At 57.4% G+C, this 16,576-nt stretch overlaps 1 protein-coding gene across 1 annotated transcript in view; it reads left to right on the top strand.

Moving 5' to 3' along the window:
• NID2 (nidogen 2) overlaps window positions 1-16,546 on the top strand; it is a 45,654-nt gene extending 29,108 nt beyond the window's left edge. The window contains exons 11-21 of the mRNA XM_023625229.2: window positions 188-328; window positions 5,320-5,439; window positions 5,855-6,085; window positions 8,521-8,742; window positions 9,282-9,451; window positions 11,089-11,218; window positions 11,613-11,784; window positions 12,544-12,701; window positions 14,310-14,433; window positions 15,526-15,638; window positions 15,892-16,546. Of these exons, the coding sequence (XP_023480997.2) occupies window positions 188-328; window positions 5,320-5,439; window positions 5,855-6,085; window positions 8,521-8,742; window positions 9,282-9,451; window positions 11,089-11,218; window positions 11,613-11,784; window positions 12,544-12,701; window positions 14,310-14,433; window positions 15,526-15,638; window positions 15,892-15,902 (1,592 nt within the window). The 3' untranslated portion in view covers window positions 15,903-16,546. The remainder of the gene's footprint in view (window positions 1-187; window positions 329-5,319; window positions 5,440-5,854; window positions 6,086-8,520; window positions 8,743-9,281; window positions 9,452-11,088; window positions 11,219-11,612; window positions 11,785-12,543; window positions 12,702-14,309; window positions 14,434-15,525; window positions 15,639-15,891) is intronic.
• Window positions 16,547-16,576: the final 30 nt, after the last annotated feature.

Here is a 16,576-nt window from a genome sequence, read left to right as displayed (position 1 = left end):
GCAGACCAGAGCAGCGTTCCTAAGGTTAATATGCAGACAGACAGTCCCCAGATCCTTCTAGAATCAGGTTCCGACCTTCGGCTCTGGGGTGGCCCGTGAGCCCAGATGTCCCGAGGCTGCGGGCATGTCAGCCGCGAGGAGCAGGGCTCGTGCAGGCCTGAGCTGGACGCCTGGCCTTCTCTTTCAGTGGTAGCCCCGCCCCCAAGCCCCTGCGAGGATGGCAGCCACTCCTGCGCCCCCGGCCAGGCTCAGTGCATCCCCCGTGGGGGCGGCGCCTTCAGCTGCGCCTGCCTGCCCGGCTACAGCGGCGATGGGCACCAGTGCAGTGGTGAGTACGCGTGGCCCAGCGACTCGGGAGGGCCCTGTGGGGCCGGGACCCTCAGAAAGGACCTCCTCTGACTGCGCAGAGAGGGAAGGGGTCCGCTGGGTCGGGAGGGGCTGGGCTGGTGGAGCAGGGTGTTTGTGGAGACGCTCCGGGCCAGAGAGTGCGGCCGGTGGTGACCGGTGCTCAAGCCGTGGGCTGCAGGGGCCGGGGAGGCGGCTCTCCCCTAGGAAGGTCCCCTCGGTCCCTTTGGTTACCAGCCTCATCCCCTGCTTGCTGTGCTGATTTCTGGCAGCCGCTCCCCCGCTGGAGCGATGGGTTAAGTGTCTCTGCACTTAGTTATGACCCTTCTACTTCCTTCCCTGCCTGCTCTGCCTGGGGCGGAGCCTCCATAGACAGAGCAGGACGTTAGCACCGGCCTAGTGGCTCAGCACTTGTCTCCCAGAAATCTGCCTCCTTTAAGACTTCGTACAGAATTTCATGGAATCACGAGACCAGAATGCAGGGCTGGCTGTTCAAAATTAATTAGAAATGATGTGTGAGGTCGTTCCTGGAAAACCAGGCATAACTCGGTATAAACATTCATGAAACTGGGATTAGCCGTATGTTAACATGGAGATTTTTCAGGAAATCTGCATAATATAATCCATTGAAGGTTTTCAAAGTACCCAATGACACGTGATTGGAAACGCAATTTCATGCCATCTGTCTGTCAGTAATGCACACAAATTGTGTAAAGTGAGACGCAGAGGAGAGGATACTGGGAGAGGGTCTGGAGTAGAGACGGTCAGTTTGGGGCACATGGCCCGAGAGGTAGCTCGTCTTCTCCCGGCCACCGGGGCACTGCGGGTGTGCTGGGAACAGCCCTGTGGCCCTGGGAGCCTCGCAGGGTCTGGACAGACCGGCCTCCTCCTCACCCTGTGTCTGGTCCTGTCCTGCCCCCCAGCGTCCGGCAGCAGAGGCTGGGCAGTGCGGCCCATGCATGCAGGCGGGCTGCTGTCTAGACCCGGCTCCTTGATGGGTGGTGTCTCCCCCTCTGCTGCACAGAAGCTCTGCTGCGTGGCTTCCTTGCAGACGTGGTCTACACTGAAACGATCAAAGCCGTGGTTTTTCCCGAGACAGAGCGTGTCTCTCTGCCTAGACGGAGGTGCATCTGTGGCTCACACGCTTGTCCACTCGGCCGGCTGGGCACAGAGGGCGGACTCATGGTTCCGTTAGGCCCACACCTGTGGAACTTTCCATTCAGTTCCGTTCAGCATATGACTGGGCTCTAGGAAGTGAGACTGCGCCGAGAATGGTCCCATCCGCAGGGTCTCCTGTCAAATATCTGGCTGCTCGGCTGGCACACATCGGCTTCTGTGTGTCTAACTCCCTCGGTCCCTGGCTCAGGGCGGAGCAGGTGTGTGACGTGAGTCATCAGAATGGGGCTGTGGTGGCCACCTCCGGCCCTCCTCCCTCCTGGAATTGCTCTCTCCCTCCTTTGACTTCGGCTTGTCCCGCCAGACTCTGGCCCCTGTCTGGGGTTGTGCTAGGACCCTGAGAGTGGCTGCTTTTCCACGTTGGGAAGTCACAGTGTTGCCATCCTGGGTGATTCCGCCCTCTGGTGATTTCTGCCATTTTCACTTGTCCCTGTCTTATCTCCGGTTCTCTGCTTTCGGGATTCTCTCTGGATCCACATCAGTGTCAGGGGCTGGCTCAGCGCATCCTCTACTCCGGGACTCTCCAGGGGTGCGGCAGACTTGGGGTCTCATCCGATGGCCCAGCTGGAAAGATGCACATGTGGTTGTTGGCAGGGACCAGTCCTCTAGTACTGAGGACCTCGGGACCTTGCTGGCTGTTCCTGGAGTGACCTCCTCTTCTGCTGCGTGGACCCTCCAGCTGGGTGGCTCACTTCACCACCAGGAGCAGAAAGTCTGCCAGCGACATGGAGTTAGAGTCACAGAGATGATGTCCCCTCAGTGCTGCTTCAGGGTGTGGTCACAAGGTGCTCAAGGGAAGGGGGTACACAGGACGGCAAATGCCAGGAGACAGGCAGCTCTGGGGTACTCTCGAGGCTGCCGTCCACACATCAGGCCCTGGGTGGTAGAGAAAGGGTGGTCATCGTCCTAAAGACCTAAGCCGTGCACGCATCAGGCCGGGCAATCGCGAAGGTGAGCAGCAAGGTAGGTGTAGAATGTGTGTGTGTATGCGTGCACACACGCGTGTGCATGCCACAGTATCCATGTGTCCCAGTTACCGTAGGGATAAATAGAGAAAATGGAGAAGTAGAGAGAAATAGAAGTAAAGGCTCTGTTTTGTGGTAAGTGCGTTCTTGAAGGATACACACACACACTTTTTTACTCCATCAAACCAGCAATAAACGGGTGTGTTTTCCTCCAGCCAGTTTGTTCAAAACCGGCTTCCCTGGAGCGGCTGCCCGTGGCTGTGGGCCCTTGATCAGTGGGGTCACAGCGGGAATCCTCATCCAGGTCGAGCTGTCTCCTCTGGCCTCGCTCCCTCGGGACGGATGGCGGCCCTGATCAGTGTGAGCGGATGCCTCCCAGGCGGGTCTGTGCCTTGGATCCTGGTGACCCTGGCACATCCCGAGTGGGGAGCTCTGCAGGGAGGAGTGAGCTGAGCAGGGGCCCGTGGCTCAGCTGTGGTTGCTCAGGAGGGATGTAGGAGGTGCTTACAGGGTCCTCTCTGGTCCCTGTTCCGAGATGTGGATGTCGGGTCAGGAACCATGAAGTTGCTGCAGCCCCGGGGGGAGAGGAGAGCGGCATGAAAGAAATCTGTTAAACCCCAGAGAGGGTCTCGCCAGCCACACCGGCCACACTGGCAGGCCCACATGCACTCGGCTGGGTGGTTTTGAGCAGATTTCAGTGTTTGAGCGGTTTTGGGCGTGGGCTCAGAGTTAGGGCTGAGAGAAGAATGTCGAAGCACCAACGTGGGAGCTCAGAACAGAGCGTTTCAAACAGGTTTTTAACCAGCTCGACAGACGATAGAGTGAGAGTCATGCCGAGCCTGGGCCGGCTTTCGTCCCTGGGTGGCCAAGGGCCTTGTGGCCTGGACCTCAGGCCTGGAAGCCAGACACCCTGACTATGATTGTGACATAACGGAGCCCCGACCCCCAGTGCTGCGAGGGCAGCCCCGCCTTGTCCGGGGCTGACGGCAGCCCCACTCTGTCTCCCGACCCTGACATCCTGGGATGCAGAGGAGAGCCCTTGACACAAGGCCCCTCGCTGTGCTGCTGGTGCCCGCTAGGCGCCAGACTCCTCTGCAGGGGCCTCGGCTGCCTCTGGCTCTCTGGGGACAGGGCCATCCTGCTCAGATGCTCTTGTCTCTCCAGGACATCTCCCAGGCTTGTCCCTGACCATCCTATCTCCCGCGACTGCAGTGTCCGTGGGGAGGAGGCTGGTCAGACTCCTAGGCCCTTGGCTCTAAGAACATAAGTAACTTGGGAGCTCAGGGGAGTCCCCTGTTTGTTCAAAAATAACCCCGAGAGCTGACCCACGGTTCTAGAAGCTGGCCCGGGTCTCAGGAATTCCTGCTTCCGTCCTTGCTGGGCTCCTGTGGCCGCGAGGAGTGCTTTAGCATGTGTCCTGAATAGCTTCAGTTTCCTGCGTTTGGCTGCATGCTCACTTGACAGCTTTGGTCTCACAGCTTCTCCCAGGCCCCAGGACTGGACAGTCGCCAGCCCTTCCTGGCTGGCTCTGAGCTGGAGGGACAGACGGCCGACCTCGAGGAGGCCCGTGTGACCGGGAAGCCCGTGTGGCCGAGACCAGGCTTCTGCTGTAATCGGGTTGTTTGGTTTATTTGGGGAGCTGAGGAGCTCACCAGAAACACTTGTTTGCTTCTAGCTCTGCAGACAGTTCCCCCCAGGATCCTGCCTTTGTGGGAAGGACAGGCCAGAGGCCTGGGGCCGGGGGCAAAGCCTCTGGTGACCTTTGCTGGGGGTGTTGAGCACCAGGACTGTCCAGGCTTAAGGGAGCTGACTCGTGTTGACTAAACTGCGAGGAGACTGAGCGAGTGCCCTCCGTGTCACTGCGCAGGGGACACTAGCTGGCACTGGGCGAGGGGCGCCTGGGGGCTCGGGGGAGTGAGGTCACAGCACACATGATGTCGCCTGGGCTGTCCTGGCACAGATGTCACCTGGGAGGCTGGGTGATCCACGTCCCATCGGGGCCGTGACTCTGGCGTCCGGGTCGCGTGTCTGCTGTGGGCTTTGTGCACCGAGGTGACAGGTTCCCTGCCCTGGGACCCTGTGTCCTGGGTTTCCCGCGACTTCTCCTGTCGTGTACACGTTCAGGCGTTTTGGACGTGGCTCGGTGTGGCGTTTGTCTTGTTTCAGTGGGGCCTGGCTGGACCGGCCTCGCCTTCCTCGTGCTCTTAGCCCGGGCGTCTGGCTCCGGGCTCCCACACGCATGGCTCGTTCTTCTCTGGGAGGGGGAGCCTGGCTGCTGTCGGCAGGTGCTGTCGGCAGTAAATGAAGTAAAGGATGCGGTTGCTTTGTCTGAAGGTCCACGACGTGGTGGTTCTGAGAAGTGCGGGGTTGACCCTCGCAGCTGTGGGGGAGCGTGGCCTGGAGTGTGTGAGGTTTCCTTCCATGTGTTCTCCCAAAACCGCGGACAGTGTTTCTCTTACACTATGTTTCTCCTGAAGGGGAAAGTGAGGGTTTCTATCTGAAGTCAGAGCTCTGGGCAGGTGGGCCACAGCAAGGGGAGACCAGTGTCACGTCCACTCACTGTGGTGTCCCTGGGAGGGACTCGCGGTTCCCGCTCGAGACGCTCGTTTGAGGCTGTGACTTCCCAGAGGCACGGTGGATGAGACGCTCTAGACTACGCGGCACACGGATTCCACGCTGGCGTTCAGTCCTGGCCTCGTTCTGTGGGCTCGACCTCGGGGACAGCATGGCTACCTGGGCCCAGGGCCTTCTGGGTAGACCCGCGTGCGTGGGGCGCTGCACGGTGGGGCTGTACCATGAGGTCATGCCTCCTCCGTCCCTCTCCACTCTACAGATGTGGACGAGTGCTCTCAGGACCCATGCCACCCCGCAGCCTCCTGCCACAACACCCCCGGCTCCTTCTCCTGCCGCTGCCGCCCCGGCTACCATGGGGACGGCCTCCGGTGCGCACCTGGTAAGGTCGGGAGGCCAGACGGGCTCAGAAGCCCCCGCCCCTCGGCGCTGTTTCTCTGCGGCCTTTCCACCCACCTGTGCTGTGGGGCCTGAGGCCTGGCTGGTGGATCTTCAGCTGTCAGGGTGGCGGACAGCTGCTGGGTGGTGTTTGGGGAGGCCCGCGGATGCCCGCCAGCGTCCTACTCACAGCAGCTCTGGGTCCCGCCCGGGGTCTGCTTTGCTGCTATGTGTGAGTTACGGGGCGTGCTGAGACGAGTGGACTCAGCGGGCCGGGTGCCCCCTGAGCTGGGAGGGGCGCCCCGTGGCAGCTCCAGGACCCAGCTGGCACCAGGCAGAGACTGAGGCTGGCAGCGGAGGGCAGGTGGGTCATGATGCCTTTTGTCCCTCCTTTCTGTCCCTTGCCCTGGTCCTGGAAGACCCCCTCTCAGGACTGAAACCCTGTGAACGCCAGCAGCACGAGGCCCAGGCGCAGCTTGCCGTCCCAGGCGCCCAGCTCCACGTCCCCCAGTGTGACGAGCACGGCCACTTCGTGCCCCTGCAGTGTGACAGCAGCACTGGCTCCTGCTGGTGCGTGGACCCTGACGGCCATGAAGTCCCCGGCTCCCAGACTCGCCCGGGCTCTGCCCCACCTCACTGTGGACCCCCAGGTGAGCCCACAGCAAGGAACCCCTACCAGCTCGGGCCTGCAGCTTGAGAAGCAGGTGCCGACTGGGGGGCAGGGCGGAGCTGGGCCCAGATCACGCTGACTCGCCCGATCACCGTCCTTCCACAGCCCCATCCTCCCAGGAGACTCGGCCGATAAGTGACACCCGCATGCACGTTCATGTTACGGGGACACAGACACGTGCACGTGATGTGCGACCACGGCTGCCCCTCGACCCAGCCTCCCAGACCCTTGTCCAGGGCGGGGCTGCAAGCTGAGGCTGCGTCTGTAGGTGGCCTGGGTCTGTCACGCTGTGGAGGGGGGCCTGGGAGCTGCAGGCTCCTGCCTGACCAGCCTTTTGTCTAACAGGAAAACTGCCCCCCATTACTTTACGTCACTCATCTCGGCCTCCTGAATGGCAGGAAACAGTCTGAGGTTGTTTTAACATCAGTAGGGAAAATAAGAATGACACCTGTGGGCGGCTCCAGCTGGTTTGCTCCAAGTCAGTGAGTCGGCCCCGGCCAGGCCCTGCGTGTCGGTGGGATGGCTGTCGCCCAGGCACCTTCGGGAGAGGGGCAGGGAGCTGTTGGTGAGCCGTGCGACCTGAGATGCCGCTGCCTCCCTGTCCAGGGGCACGGTGACCCTGTGCGCACAGTTCACCAACCGCAGGCTGCCGAGGCGGGTCCTGTTCCTCGCTGAATCGTTCAGAGGTGGGAAGAACTTTTTTTCTAAAATACAGAAGAACCTCATTATGAAGAATGTAGGATTGGATTGATACCATTTTAGCCAAAATAATTCCTGAATCCACAAGTTTGTCGTTCAAAGATCCATTTTACTGTTGAAAGGATTCCGTAAATCCTAGTCTTGGCTTTTAAGGCAGAAGTGTGAGGCTGGAGAACTGCCACAAGTGCCGACCCTCTCAGTGATGTTAACGTCACAGCCAGGACCTTAGCAGCTCTGACTCACGTGGGTAAACTGGAGACGCGTGGTCCAGACGCACACCCGGTGCTGCGGTGGCGCTCCCGGCTCCCCGCGCCCTGTTTTCAGGAGAAGACTTCACCCGTCCAAAAAAGAAGGCAGAGAAATTCTGTTCCCAGGCGCCTGCCCTTTGAAACGTGGGCTCTAACTCCAGCTGGGCCTGGAAGAAATCAGATGGCTGGGGACCCTGTTAAGTTTATTGGGCGCGTGCGTTGAGGACAGTGATTCACAAGGAACCGAGAGGATGAGAAGCGAGGACTGACGGAGGAGCACGTCCCCCGTGCACACTCGCCCGTGGCCCAGACCTCGCTCAGTGCTGCGTGGCCGTGGCTGCTGTTTCTGACTAGTCTCATCAGCACAGGGAGGCAGCTTGAAGCGGGAGAGCACTGTGCCTGAGGTTTCAAAGTGTTTAAAGCCCTGCCACCCAGAAACAGGAGGGCAATAAGCCCCAGATGGGTGGAGACACAACCTCAAACAGCGAGGAAGGCGACGGTGCAGGAGCCACGGGTCCCAGAAGCTGATGGTGCTAGGTCCACGTTCCAGACAAGAGGGCGCCCTGCTGGGTGGTCCCCGAACCAAGAACAGACCCTCTGGTTTGGAACATGGGGCTGGGGTGCTGGGTGCTTCTGCAGGAGCCCCGCCCCACAAGGGGCGTGTGTCGGAGGGGGTGGCGCTCCCTCTCAGGTCTCTGGGACGCGTCTGGGAGAGGAGCCAGCCTTGCCTTCCCCGTGAGGCCTTCGCGAGACCTCGGCTCCTGTGGGTCAGAAGCTTGGGCCAGTCGGCCACTGGGCCTGGCGGGCAGTGGGGAGGGCAGAGCTGGAAACAGTGGGGCCAGAGCAGAGCAACGTGGTGGGAAGCCCAGAAAAGGGATCCGCTGTGAGATGATCCCCGGAACAGGTGGGCAGAGGATGCGGGAGCTGGCGCGTCAACAGCCAGTGTCCACGTCCACCCCGCGGTGCTCACACCGGTCATGGCACGTCCACTCAGGACGGTTTTCCGGGGTGGACTGCGGGCTGCAGGGTGGGCCTTCAGTAGCACCTCCCAAGGCACTCGGGCCACCTACAGGGAGCAGGGCCTGGCGCTGGCGCTGGAGCAGGTGGAGAGGATCAGGAGTGTTGGAAGCATCACATGGACCCCGAGTCCCCAGGGAACGTCCCCACCGCTCACAGAGGCCGGGCGGGGCAGTCTGTGGGGCCTGGCGCCTGCGCAAGATGGTCCCTTTCCAGGCACGGAGCCTGCGTCCCCATCCCCTTGTCCCCGGGACAGGAGCCCGGAACCCTCTGGTGCCCATGGAGGACTCCTGGAGCCCGTCACTGCTCTGGCCCAGCATCCACGGGCTGCTGGGGCCTCACTGATGGACAGGGGAGGAGGACCAGGAGGCTGGGTGTGGGGATCCGGAGCTACATGCGTCCTTGTGTCCTTGGCTCACAACCGAAGGCTGTTTGTCCCCCCTCTGCTCAGAGCCCACCCCGAGGCCCCGGACCGTTTGCGAGCGCTGGAGAGAAACCCTGCTGGAGCTGTACGGGGGCGCGCCCGGGGACGACCAGTACGTGCCCCAGTGCGATGAGTGGGGCCACTTCACCCCCCTGCAGTGCCACGGCAGGAGTGACTTCTGCTGGTGTGTGGACCGAGATGGCAGAGAGGTGCCGGGCACCCGCTCCCAGCCAGGCACCACCCCCGCCTGTAAGCCGGATGCCCTCCCAGCCACAGCTGCCAGGGGCTGTGGTGGAGGGGTGGGGGTGGGGGTGGGGGCAGTGGGTCCCGTGGAGAAGTCGGTCACGTGCCACTGGGTTGAGTTGGGCCCGCCCGAGGTCCCCGTTTGCATCCATGTTTGGTGCCCTCAGCAGCAGGCGCTGTAATGGGACATCTGGAGTCCAGCTCAATGTGCAGTTAATCCCCCCAGTGTGACAGGACGCACGTCATCTGGGCCCAGAGGGGAGCCGACACAGAACCGGCCCTGGTTTCCTCCCTTAAAAGAAAAACACCAACCTGCTGTTGTTGGAAGGGGGTGTTCTGTCTTCCGTCCTCGTAACTGGCAGTGGTTTCCCTAAGAGGTCCCTGAGAAGACCCTCAGGGTTCGGGCTTCTCATGAGGCCAGTCTGGAGCACAGCTGTGGGGGGTGAAGAACCGGGTGCTGGAGGTGCTGGGTGTGGGAAGCTGGCCTTCCTTGCTCTCCCGCCCACCTGCTCCACTTCCTCTGCTCCTGTCCCTCTTCCCCGCAGGTGTCCCCACAGTCGCTCCCCCCACGGTCCGGCCCACGCCCCGGCCTGACGTGACCCCTCCACCCGTGGGCACCTACCTGCTCTACGCCCAGGGCCAGCAGATCGGCCACCTGCCCCTCAATGGCACCAGGCTTCAGAAGGACGCGGCCAGGACCCTGCTGTCGCTGCATGTAATGTGGATGCCCGTGGGGCGGGCTGCAGGGGGGACACAGATCTGGGTGGGCTGGGCCTGAGCTGGGGGGTCCTGGGGGCATCTGCCGAGCCTGATGCCTCCACCATATGGCTCTGCTGCCGAGCCCTGTTTGACTGGCCAGGGCCGCTTTCTCCAGCCAGTTCATAGGCTTGGATCCCTGGAAGGGAAATAGGAGTTGTCAGGATGCTAAGGAGGCTGGTGACCCCGGGGAGACTGACACAGTCTGAACCCGAGGCCACTGACCTCCCCAGAGGTCCTGAGAATAAGCTGCAGGAGCGCTGGCTGCAGGCTGTGGCTCATGCTCGGCCGCGTCCCTGTGGAAGTCAGTCACCTATGCCCCTTGTTGCCGCCCTCACTGGCTCTGTGGACTGGTTATCTGCTCTGAGCGTCTCTGACACCTTCAGAGATGGAGACGTGGGGCGGGGTGGTGCTGGGATGGGGTGGACACAGCTTTCCCTGGGGCTGTCGCTGCTTCCTGAGCCGGCAGCCGCACGTCGGGGACTCCATCCCAGAGGAGGGACGTCCTCTCTGAAGTGGACAAGGGAGCTTCAGAGAGGCATCGACACTGGGTGGGAGCTCGCCCATCTGTCTCTGAGCTTCACCGACTCCTGTGAGGAACTGACTCCTGCCTGGCTCCAGACAAGTCTTGAGGCAGCTAGTGTTCAGAGAAAGATGCGCTTTCTTCCTCCTCAAGATTTGAGGTTTTCCATGGGTTTTGCTTTGGCAAACCGAGCGTGCTGCTTCGTGAGTTCCTCCGCGAGGGGCGGAAACTCAGAAACTGTCTCCCTCCCGCTGACTGTCCCAGAGGGCATCCCCGCCCGCCTGAACCTGCCTCTGATGGGGGGCTGAGAAATGGAGCGGGTTATGGGCACATCTCCGGGAAGCTGGCTTGAACCGGGACCCTCTCCTCTAGGAGATGCTGCTGTCTGGCATAGCCAGTGGGGGCGCATGGGAGTGCGTGACACACATGCCTCTATTCTCAAGTAAAGTCGTGCTCGCCTTTCAAGGCCTGTGCGCGTCCCCCCTTCCACAGGAGCTGGCCCCTCTGCCAGGGTCACATCAGGTGGCCCCTCGAGGCCCTGTGAGGCGAGCGGGCAGCTGGGCGGCCTCAGGGACGGCCAGTGGCCCTGGCTGTGGCTCTGCACGTCGTGGGCTTCCCAGGTCGGGGGTCTGGCTGGAAGTGGAAGGAAGCAGGGACTGTTAAAGGTGTGGAAGGGGCGTCCAGACTGAGCACTCGGAAGGAGACTCGGCTGTCACTTAGCTATAAGGGAGGAGGGCAGACAAGGTGGGGACCACTATCCCCAAGTCCCAGCCCACCAGGCACGGCCTTTCTGGACCTAAGAGTACAGCCGAGGCCACATGCAGGGCGAGGCAGAGGCAGGCGGGCTGCACAGGCAGGGCGGCCTCGTCTCCACGGGAGAGAGGGGAGTGGATCTTGTGTGTTGGTGAGTTTTACAAGGCTCTTCCAAAGAGTATGGTAACATCTCAACCCCAGGCAGGCAGCCCTGAGCCTCGGTGCAGGGTTCTCGCTGTGCCCCAGGGGTTAGGCAGCTGAGCGTGAGCTCAGGAAATGCCAAGTCCTAATTTGTCCAACTCTATGTTTGGTCCATGCAGGGCTCCATCGTCGTGGGAATCGACTACGACTGCCGGGAGAGGATGGTGTACTGGACAGACGTTGCCGGACGGACGATCAGCCGGGCCAGCCTGGAGCCGGGGGCAGAGCCCGAGACCATCATCAGCTCAGGTCAGCACTTCCCCGGAGCACGCTTCCTGTCCCACTGGGTTCTGCAACGTCCAGGGAACCTGGCTTTGACCCTCGGAGGTGGAGGTCTGGGCAGGTCCTCATGAGCATAGGACTCGTGTACGCAGGGGAGAGAAGCCATCCCCCTGGAGCCTTGCTGGGTGCTGGGGCTCCAGCAGGATGCTGTGGCCGCAGCTGACGCTGTGGGTGCCCGGAGGCTGGGGTTGGTCGTCCAGGGCAGACTGAGGTGGCAGAGGAAGTGACGGAGGATCTGTCCCTCCATCCCTGGTGCTGCGACGCAGACGCAGGACTTCACTGCTCAGGCACAGCCTCCCTCTCTGCCCCAGGCCCACCTTCACCCCTGCAGATGCTCCAGTCCTGCCTTTGCTGTTTCCAGGTCTGATGAGCCCCGAAGGACTCGCCATCGACCACGTGCGCAGAACCATGTACTGGACGGACAGTGGCCTGGATAAGATAGAGAGGGCCAGGCTGGATGGCTCCGAGCGCAAGGCCCTCTTCCACACGGACCTGGTGAACCCCCGTGCCATCGCCGTGGACCCCATCCGAGGGTCAGCCGGGCTCCCTGTCCTGTCCCCTGTAGCTCCCGACTCGCAGTCCTCGGGTTTCAGACGCAGTGTGGGGAGGGGAGGACAGGAGCGTGGAGCGCAGGTGCACAAGTGTGACAGCATTTCCTGAGGGTCTGCAGGGCCATGCGCTGCTCCTCCCGGACATGGACTCCCTCGTGGAGCCTCCTTCCCACCCGGAGGAGCTGACGGTGAACTGACGATTAAGCAGGACTGCGGTGCGGTGTGGGTGCAGAGCCTTCAGAGAGCGTGGAGGGCGGGCCGCTCAGAGCAGGGGAGCAGGCCCACCCGCAGAGCACAGACTGGAGCGAGGGGGCCCTTGAGAACACGAGGACACTCGTGTTGAGACAACGGTAGGGCTCACCTCTGTCAAATGGTGGGTACCCAAAACTCAGACACCCACCTCTTAGTTCTCTGGCCTCGTTTGCACTGTAGCAAAAATCAAGAGAAAAGTGTTCCGTGTCCGTGACAGCTGCTGCAGTCATCAGCTGGGGCCGTGTTTCAGTCCTTGTTAGAGCCGAGGGGTCTCAGTGCCTCGAGGAACTCCTGCTGTATTTAATGGGGCTTCTACCGCATGAAATTCCAGAGAACCCATTCAAATCAGGAAAGAAAACTTGCAGCTCTAATTTTCAACAAAGAGTTTTTGACTCAGAAGTACTTAGTGAAAAGCTCCAAAGATGGTTCCAAAACCTGGTTCTATGCACAGGAAGACGTATTTCTCTGTTCCATTTAATTTATTCACAGCAACTTGTACTGGACAGACTGGAACCGAGAAGCTCCTAAAATTGAGACGTCGTCTTTGGAGGGCGAAAACAGGAGGATTCTGGTGAATAAAGACATTGGACTGCCCAACGGCCTAACCTTTGACGCATTCTCCAAATTGCTCTGCTGGGCAGACGCAGGTAACCGCAGGGGAACGCAGACAGAACACCTCGCCACGGGGCGCGAGCTCTCCAGCAGACCCAATCCCATCATTTCCATCCTTTGGCTTAAATTTCTAATAGTACAGCACATGACTTTTTAAAGAACATTTGTGACAATTCTTACAATGAACTTCCTGGGGTTTGGGCCGTGGGTACATGAAGTAGGTGCTAAGTTTGTGGGCCAGTCCTGCGTCCCACTTGTTTTTGTATGGCCTCCCCTTCCCCCACATGAGCACTCGGAATACTTTTTGAGTTAAAGAGAAGTATTACCCACTGTTGGAACTGACAAACTTAACATATATGGGTGTGGCTTTTTTTTTTTTTTTTTTTTTTGCAGGGGAAGAGTTGCCCTAAGCTAACATCTGTTGTTAATCTTCCTCCTCTTTTCTTCTCCCTCCACAAAGCCCCAGTGCATGGTTGTATATCCTAGTTATAAGTCGTTCTAGTTCTTCTACATGAGCCACCACCCCAGCATGGCTACTGACAGACAGGTGGTGTGGTTCCACAACCAGGAAACGAACCTGGGCCGCCAAAGCGGAGCACACAGAACTTTAACTGCCAGACCGTCAGGGCTGGCTTGACAAACGCAGATAAATGAAGAGGTTATTCAGTTACTCCTCTTCTCTTTTTGACATCAGTATGACATTTGTAAAGATCCGTTGCCCTCCCAGGCAGCATGCTGTTCTGTGGAGGACATTCTCTGAAGAGGGGTGGCTCCCCCAGCAGTGAGTTTGGGGGCCAAGACCCGGGCTGTTTTCCTGCTGTGATGGCACTCCTAGCACAACAGAAAAGATGCTGTGTAGAGTTATACACCAAAGAACACGGACAAGGCTATTCTTAAAGGCTGTGTCATCCAATAAAGCACTGTGATGCAGATGGTCACTATTACAGCCCAGTTCTCCAAAACAAGTTACATTTTTGACAAGTATTTGAAATTTAAACCAGGCTTCCATGAGAAATGTGAAACTTGGAAATTCCTGACGTGTTAGCTATTGCAAAAGTTTCAAGACTGCTTCCTTTTCCCTGAAAAATATGAGCCACGTCACTGTTTTAGTTACTTTGTATTCCTACCTAGAAAATAATAGTCTTTAAAAAGATTTAAGGATTTTAGTGAAAAGGCAGCCTTGGCTATTATCCATTGTTTACAAAGGGCAAGCATTTATCCAGATGTCACGTTTACAACAACTGATGAGCTAACACTTGAAATTCTATCAGTTATAAACAAGTTATAAAAATTATAAGATTTTTTATAATCTATCAGTTATAAAAACATTTATTTCTAATGCCCTACTTTGGGAGGAGCTTAGCCAGATTTCTGTAAATGCGATTCTTTTTTCCAAAAAAGGATTAAGAGTTTAAAATTCCGTTAAAAACCAGAATGCTATGAAACCAACTGAAACTGGTAACAGAACAGGAAAACTTCAGTTTGTAATCTGTATCCCTGTGGTGGAATGAAACGTCCTGTTTCCTGGCCCACCTCTGTTTATTTTGGGAAGAGACTGACCTGACACTATTATTTTTGGCAGAGGAGCTTTTTTCCTTCATGGTATGAAAGTATCTAACTTTCCTTCTTTGATGTTTGAAAAGGAACCAAAAGACTGGAGTGCACCCTCCCCGATGGAGCCGGACGGCGTGTCATTCAGAGCAGCCTCAACTACCCCTTCAGCCTGGTCAGCTATGCGGGCCACTTCTACCACACAGACTGGAGGAGGTGAGCCAGGCGCGGGACAGCGGGAATGGCCGCTGGCCTGGGGACGCTCCATGGGTACCAGACATCCATAGGTGACCAGTCAGTAGCCCTGGCTGAGGTTTTCATTTCATTGTCTCTTCACAAGCAGATAACATCATTCAAGTGTTGCTGCTTTTCACATCAGGCTTTTAGTCACAGAAATGGAATCCTGCGCTCACAAGTATCTCACAAGTAGCTCACAAGTGGCAGAGCTATTTGGTAATAAACTATCCAAAAAGGAACATGTTAATTAATCTAAATCTGATCTTCAGAGAATAAACAAGTACCCTTAAGTGCTACCGTGAGTTATATGATTTGACTTTTTTGTTGTCGTTGAGGAAGGTTGGCCCTGAGCTAACATCTGTTGCCAGTCTTCCTCTCTTTACCTGAGGAAGACTGTCGCTGAGCTAACATCAGTGCCCATCTGCCTCTATTTTGTCTGTGGGATGCCACCACAGCATGGCTGATGAGGGGTATGTAGGTCCATGCCCAGGACCTGAACCCATGAACCTCGGGCCACTGAAGCAGAGCGTGTGAACTTAACCACTATGCTACTGGGCCGGCCCCCATAAGTTGATTTTTTTTTAATGACTCTGTGAACATTTTAGTTGTCCACCTGGGAGAATGGAAAATATGATAATTTAGACTAGTTTCCCTGATGTGTTGAGCTCACTAGGCTGCACGAGGCCCAGGCACTGTACTTCGGGAGACCCTCAACTGAGTCCAGTGTGCACCTGGGGCTGAGAACTGCGGACAGGGACCAGTGGGCCTAAGACCTGAGTGTGGAATCAATCACTGAGGGCTTGGTAGAAGGTGCTGCTGGGCCCTGTCTCAGATTTTGTGACTCAGTGGGTGAGGTGGGGCCCAACAATTTGCACTTCTAATAAGTTGCCGGACGATGCTGGTCTGGGGATCACTTTGAGAACCACAGAGAGACAAATCTTCTGGTTCTGAGTCAAAACTCATTTGGTTAAATTAATTTAAAAATGTCTTCTTGAGGCTGGCAGAGGTTTCTCTTTGGAACTGACATTTCTCCCTGACCTGAAATCACACAGACTCCCTCTTGCTTTGCAGGGACGGTGTGATCTCAGTCGACAGAGACAGCGGCCAGTTCACGGACGAGTACCTCCCGGAGCAGCGCTCCCACCTCTATGGGATCACAGCAGTCCACCCCTACTGCCCAGCAGGTAGGCCGCACACTCAGGCTGCCGCTCCGTGTCAGCCAGCAGAGGGGTCTGTCCACTGCCAGACCACCTCCCGCCCCAATCCTGGCCGCGGCCCCACACAGCCACTGAGCTGGAAGCTAATAGCCAAGCACGAGTGGCTCGTCTTTACTGCCTCAGGTCTGCCTAGCTTAGCTGCACGGCCGAGACCAGCCCTCAGGCTGTTTCCCCTTGCAAGACGCTGCGGCAGCCCTGACCCTCCCACCTCTCCCCGCAGGAAGGAAGTAAACACGGCCTCGGAAGGACCTTACTGCAGAGTCACTGCAGAAAGCGGAGGAGGAGCGGCCGTCACAAGTTTCGAGCGTGCGGACGGACCTTTCCAGCGCAAACGACTAAGTGTATCTTGTGAAAAGTTTATACCTCAACCTTTACTACTGTATTTTTACAAAGTTACTGCAAGTTTAAAAAGTGTAATAGAATTTTAATTGTTGCTTATTAAAGCAACTTTTTATAAAGATATTTAAAAGGTCAAATTCATTCAAGTAAGAACCAATTAAGACTGTTAAGACACTAACTCTGATGTTTGCTATGGATTTTGTCTGGCCAAGAAATTAAAGCACATGCGACCAGTACAGAAATACAGCTCTAAAGATGCGAACCCTGACAAGGTCAGAGAAGGCTCTGCAGAACTTGCGGGAGAGAACAGACCATTTATGGTTTCCCAACACAAATTCTTTTTTTTTTTTTTTTTACCTCTGCATCACTGCATTTCTATTTATATTAAAAGGTGCTAAAATGTTTCAGTTTGTGTTTTCTGATCCCTCTCTAGAATTACCCAAAGAAAATTACTACATTTATAAATAAATACCAAAGATGTAACAGTTCTCCAATAAGCTGTTTACTCCAATAAAATATTTTAAGTTTTCCTACGATTTGAGGATCTGTATTGTCTCTGTAACAAA

This window comes from Equus caballus, chromosome 1, assembly GCF_041296265.1.
Source record: "Equus caballus isolate H_3958 breed thoroughbred chromosome 1, TB-T2T, whole genome shotgun sequence".
Taxonomy (NCBI): Eukaryota; Metazoa; Chordata; class Mammalia; order Perissodactyla; family Equidae; genus Equus; species Equus caballus.
This window is presented reverse-complemented; position numbering and strand designations above follow the sequence as displayed.